We start from the raw sequence: 5,907 nt of genomic DNA on the forward strand, positions 1-5,907 counted from the left end.
AGGTGTCTATAAACAAAGTGTCTATACTAACCAATAACATACATAAAAAGATCAAAATTAGTGAACAAAAACTAAGATATATGTTATCACTATGATTATCACTATGGAGCGATTGATTATTATTGTATCATAGTTCTGATTATTATTGAAGAAATATAAAAAGATTATGGTGTGATTTTTCTAGCGGACCTGTATCAAGCACACATGGTAGGTTAAGTCTGCAGAATATGATTAGTAGGCCTAGATTTCTCAGAATCTCCACTATACATCATTCAAATTGGTATTTAACACATGTGCTCCCTGCGTTTAGCAATTGCACTAGTCCCTAAAAAGTTTTTTTCATAAAAATGTGATTCATTGTACAGCCCTTATACATTTTTATTAAATATATGCTTTTACCAACAAGCATTCAAAACAGCAATGCTTATAAGCTTCTACATTCACCACATTTCTCTCCAAACAATCCCAGAATTAAAAGTAATTAGTTTCATGATCAGTCACACGGTGAAACTCTAACTCCTTGCGACATTTTATTCATATCAAGATCTTCGCCTTTATGCATTGAAATACTGTCACTCGTGTCTCAGTTTCTTTAAAATAAACCATGCAGAATAGTATCATGCCTCAGGCAACAAGTTAAATCCCTCACTTGTGGAAGTCAGTGGTTTGGCTACATCCACAATAGCCAAGAAGGCCTGATGCCAAGACTCTGATTAGCCTAGCTTTGCCTCAGTTCTCCAGGCGATGTGGAGTGGAGGTGCAGTGGGAGTCCAGCTCATCACCAAAGAGCACTGCGCTAAACACAAGTTTAAGTGGAAGAAAGCCAGCAGACTGAAGTGTATCCATGTTGGACATATAAAGCCTTGGGCAAGGAGGCATCTGCTTCTTTAATACATAATTCACTCAGAGCTGAAACATCATGCTTTAGACCTAAGGGCCAGTCTGCTTCTGGATGTTGGAACATAAAACTGTCTCCATCAGATAATCTGCTCTCATTGACGGGCATTTTTGTGTAATAAAAAAATGTGGTGCAATCTGAGCACAGATGATTCCAAAACACAAGCATTAAAAACAATCCCACTTCAATACAATGTACAGGATAAACAATCATTCAAAGCGAAGTTATCAAGGTGCACTGAATGTATTTGGAAGCAGTGTCAACTCACCTTTCCACCTCAGCAACTTTGTCCTCATCAGCCTTGATATGCAGGTAGGTCAACACGTAGAGACAGCACACTGCCCTCGAGCCCTCCTTTCAGACACGCACACGGTCACTTTACATCGCAACCGCTGCAAATGCATCTTCCTGTTGAGGTATTATTAGAAGCACTCATGTCTTATTGCCCACATTATTATCATAACTGACAGGATGTGCATTAGTTACATCAGTCTCTGTAGCAGATTGCCCATAATGTTGACACACAAGTGTACACGCCATTTTGGCATCGAGCATGAGCAGAGAAGAACCTGAGGCAGCGGTAGAGCTTTCACATGTAATAGTCCCAGCTCAAGTTCCCATGAAAGAGGCACTAATGGGTTAACAGTAGAAATGAGAGGGGAAGAGAGGGAAAATCAATGCTTTTGTTCAGGGGGAAGAAAGAAAGGCTTTTACAGGTCTATGTATCATTAAGCAATTGAGAAAGCTAATTAGAGTGGGGGGAAAAGATGTGCAGATCTCACAGCTAATTATTTCCATGGCAACCAGAGCTCTTGTAGATGATCTGAGGTAGCATTCAGATGGAAAGACGACCAGTCACACGAAGAGCAAGAGAGACCCCTAGTGGGTTATAATGAATGTGTTCACAAGAAGCCATAAAACCGATATGATTTTAAAACAGAAGTTTTAAACATAGCATCCAATCACAGCTGATATAAAACCTTGCATTTGTATGTGTTAATGCTCTCAGAGATAAATAAACCAATGTTTTCTTTTTCAAATCAAGTGCCTTTCTAAGAACTGTCATGTCTATGTTATTATGACAACTAACATTTGTCCAGATAAGTGTTCTTTTTTTCACTTTGGCCACTGAAATTTGTTCCCAAGCACATCCCTTTTGTATCTTTTATAAACACCACTGTGCAGGAAAGGATACATCCTGATGGATCTATAACAAATCCTACAATTTAAAAGCCATGATTTTAACCAAAATCATGCTGTTTTAATGATGAATTAGTGCTGCGATAACCATGTCATGTCTGTGACCACAATTTTGTGGAAAATGGTGGATTGCAGTAATAATATTTCGTAGTAAGTTCATACACAATTTGACCAGAAGTATAACTGATGTCAAAGTTTGTCAATGTATTTAATTTGAGTACAAAAGTAAACATTTAAAAAAGAAATGTGTCCATGGTAGTTAGAGATGATTAAAGGTCCCCCTTCAGTGTCTCTGTTTGCTGGGGTCAATCTTCTCCAGGTGAACCAGAGGTTTGAGTTGCTCTGCAAAGCTGCGCATGTCCTCTGAAACAGTGTCCTGTCCGGCTGGAGCCAACACACTCAGCTCCACCAGGTATGAAAGCGATAGACGCTCTGTGTTCTCCGTGTTCCCCGGTACCAGGATGCGTGACAGCTTGCTGACCACAATTTTCATAACACCTTTGCGGAATATGTGCCCGTTGGCCACAAACTCGTGGTCCATGCGGAAGCCCATCTCATTGAGGAACTCCGGCAGGCTGTGAGAGGCAGCCACGTCGACACAGTTGCGCACCAGAGCATGGCGGCTCTTATCTCCCACTTCTGGTTGGCCAAGGTAGCGTAGGTGCCATGGGGATGTGGGGTGGGAGAGGGAGCGCCGGGCACGCAGAATGAAAGGGTTCCCTTGTTGGCCTTTCAGAAGATAAACAAGTTCATGATCTGTGAAGGTCTCAGGATCCATGTTGTCACACAGGCCTCGGAGGCGATGCAAGAGGCTTTCCAGTGCCTGGTCTAACACACTGCCTGTTTGAATAATGAGTAGAGAAACAGTTATATACAGAATATACATCTGGGCTGCAATATATATTGTACATAGATTATAATACAAACGTCACTAAAATGGTACTTATTGTTGGTTTTTCAAACTCGATTCACCATATGTCTGAATACCACATGACTGTTCTCAATAGGAATTCACACACAATAGTTGTTATGCATTATAGTCATTTAAATCATAATGTGGCTGTTTTCTTAAAAAGAGACATTTATTAATTATATTTACAACTGTAACCATAACCAAAGCAATGTTGTAAAGCCAGTGGTGAAAAGTATGCTACTTTATACTTCTGTATCGTATTACTAATCCACACAGTATTTCAAGTTCATAAATGTGGTCCACATTGACAGACTACAATACTTAAATGCTCTTATATGTATAAAAACAGGATACAATAATTAATCCATTTGCATAACCAGTGTTACTGTTTATATAATAGGTTCATTTATTATGTACTAATTTTTTCTCAAATGGGCCATTGGGCAGAATGATTACTTTTACTTTTTGTTATAAAGTATATTCTGATGCTGTAATCAGAATGTGCTACTTGTAATGGAGTATTTTAAGACAAAGGTATCAGTACTTTTATGGATAAGGATCCGTATTCACTTTGTTTCATTAATTCCTACATATCGTAGAGCGTTATAAGCAGTAACCAGTAACCAGTGTTGCTTTCATTGTTTGTCTTTAGATGTGGATGTTTCTAACGCTTGCTTACCTTGCAGCAGATACTCCATCATATTGATTGCGCCCCCGGTGACAGGCATCGAAGTAACAGGAGGAGCTTCCATCTTTTCTCAGCCACAAGGATGCTTATACCTGTAAGGGGAACGTGTGAATTAGCTATGCTGGTACAGTCTGGAATGATTTGATACCGTATTCAAGTAGCGTTTGGTGTTGAAAGACTTTAAGGCAAGGCAAGTTTATTTATACAAAACCTTTCAAAACAAAGCAATTCAAAGTGCTTTACAAAAACAGTCAACATGAAGGGAATTAAGAAATAGGGCAGCATAATCACATTATAAAATAGCATTTCAAATCAGTCATTAAAAAGTGAAGATAATAAAAACAAAACATAAAACAAGCTGATATAGAATAACAGTTGTAAAATACAAGAATAAGAGCTACCATGCAGGGTGAGATATGAATAGTTCAATTGAAAGCAAAAAGAAAATCGTCAGCCTGGATTTAAAAGTGGCAAGATCTGCAGTAAAGGGATTAAAACTAGCTGCACCTTCACCAGCTTATATAAACACATTAATGCCTCAATCATTATAATCAAAACCTATATTGTACATCATTCTGAAGTGGGCAAATCTGCATAATGAGTACTCTGCCAATACTTTTGTACTTTTACTTGAGTAACATTTTGAATGCAGGACTTTAAATTGAACAGAGTATTCCTACAGTCTGGTACTTATACTTTTACTTAAGTACACAATCCCAGTACTTCTTCCACGTCTGTTAACAAGTAATGCTACCTTACAAACAGTGATAGCTTAATATAGCGTCCTAGCTAGCTAACTCACTTAGGTAGTTCAGTTAACGTCAAAACACTCTGAATAGTGGCTTGCTTCATTACCTGAGAAAGCAAAACACAGCTCTTGACTTGTTGGTTGAAACAGGTAGAAGTTGATGTGTTTGTTTTCGCAAACCACAGTTTAGAGAACCTCAACACACGGCTAGTTGCTATCCATCTATCAAGCTAGCAGTTAGCGAAATTACATAGAAATATTTAGCTCCAATAACGTTTGCTGTGGTATCCAGATTGCCGCAATAAGGGTATGTTATTACCCACTGGTTTTGAATGGGATGGCATATATTTACCTGTGGAAACAAATAGTGTATTTAAGTAAAACGGCTCCGTTTATTAACAGAAATAAAATGAACGACAACGTTGAATGAAAATCGTCCTACTTCTTCTTCTTCGTTGGTTTTTCTTCTGTTTCTCTCGGATTATTGGTGGGTCGCAAGCAATTTAAAGGTGCATACCGCCACCTGCTGTACAAGCGCGTGCTTCATCATGACAACTAATCACCACTCGTGGCAATAAACTATTTTAAATTATTCTTATCAGCCCTGTTTCAGTCACGCAAATAATTCAAAAATGCATCACTGGTAACCCCTCTCCTTCTGTTCCCAGTATCATTATCAGGCTCCACTCCACTTCAGAGGCAAAGTGTGTTCTTTTACTCCACTACATTTATTTAATACCTTTAGTTACTTTGCAGAGTTAGATTAAAGTTGTGAAATATAATCAACACTTAAGCCTTTAGTTCAGTGGTTCTTAACCTGGGTTCTATCGAACCCCAGGGGTTCGGTGAGTCAGTCTCAGGGGTTCGGCGGAGGTCAAGACACACACCCGACTCATATGATTCATGATGACACGCACCGCTTGGCCATCACTGGCTGCAGGTGATCACGCTACATCGCTTGGCCTATCTGTGCTGCAGGGAATTTGATGCGCTCAGTAGTCGACTCGACTCAGTAGCCGAGTGACTGTCGTGATCAGGGCCGGTTCTTCCTACAGGCCATCAAGGCGACCGCCTAGGGCGCCAAATTGGCGCTGTGTTGTCCTCACTGCAGTCTAGCAACTGTAGCTATGTACAACTAGCTAACTCTGATGCAAAATGACGACAAGTCGTAGTGAACGTTTACTTGCTGTTTACTGTGGCTTCTAACATCATCTTACATGACAGAGTGAAAACTATAACAAAGGAATAAAGTTTGACTGTTTTAGCATAAATGGAATATAGTTGTAAATATATGTAAATAAAACGTTGTACCTATGTGTTGTCTTTCCTTTTTAAACAGTATTTTAACATTAACTTATTAACATAACAATGAATTTGTACTTACGACATTGCTTCTAGTGCTAACAACCGATGTATTTGACGTGTACAGATTCTGTCTGTTTACTTTCCACTTTACAGGA

At 39.1% G+C, this 5,907-nt stretch overlaps 1 protein-coding gene across 3 annotated transcripts; it reads right to left on the reverse strand.

Moving 5' to 3' along the window:
• Positions 1-2,287: 2,287 nt before the first annotated feature.
• On the reverse strand, positions 2,288-4,939 carry med18 (mediator of RNA polymerase II transcription, subunit 18 homolog (yeast)). Of its 3 annotated transcripts, XM_063878445.1 has the most exons (4): positions 4,890-4,939; positions 4,555-4,799; positions 3,691-3,791; positions 2,288-2,938 (listed from the first exon to the last, which is right to left on the reverse strand). In XM_063878445.1, the coding sequence occupies exons 3-4, from the start codon at positions 3,761-3,763 to the stop codon at positions 2,382-2,384; spliced, it is 630 nt and encodes a 209-aa protein (XP_063734515.1). In that variant the 5' UTR covers positions 3,764-3,791; positions 4,555-4,799; positions 4,890-4,939; the 3' UTR covers positions 2,288-2,381. The 3 variants fall into 3 exon arrangements, with proteins under 3 accessions (XP_063734515.1, XP_063734516.1, XP_063734514.1); XM_063878446.1 differs by lacking the exon at positions 4,555-4,799 and having other exon boundaries at positions 4,800-4,914; XM_063878444.1 differs by having other exon boundaries at positions 4,555-4,914.
• Positions 4,940-5,907: the final 968 nt, after the last annotated feature.

The sequence above is a fragment of the Eleginops maclovinus genome, chromosome 3 (assembly GCF_036324505.1).
Source record: "Eleginops maclovinus isolate JMC-PN-2008 ecotype Puerto Natales chromosome 3, JC_Emac_rtc_rv5, whole genome shotgun sequence".
Taxonomy (NCBI): Eukaryota; Metazoa; Chordata; class Actinopteri; order Perciformes; family Eleginopidae; genus Eleginops; species Eleginops maclovinus.

Bases quoted from the DNA above. Each gene is read 5' to 3' on its own strand.
- med18 (XM_063878445.1), bottom strand. From the start codon at position 3,763: ATGGAAGCTCCTCCTGTTACTTCGATGCCTGTCACCGGGGGCGCAATC. The intron at 2,939-3,690 runs GTAAGCAAGCGT...TTATTCAAACAG, and splicing joins GATGGAGTATCTGCTGCAAG to GCAGTGTGTTAGACCAGGCA.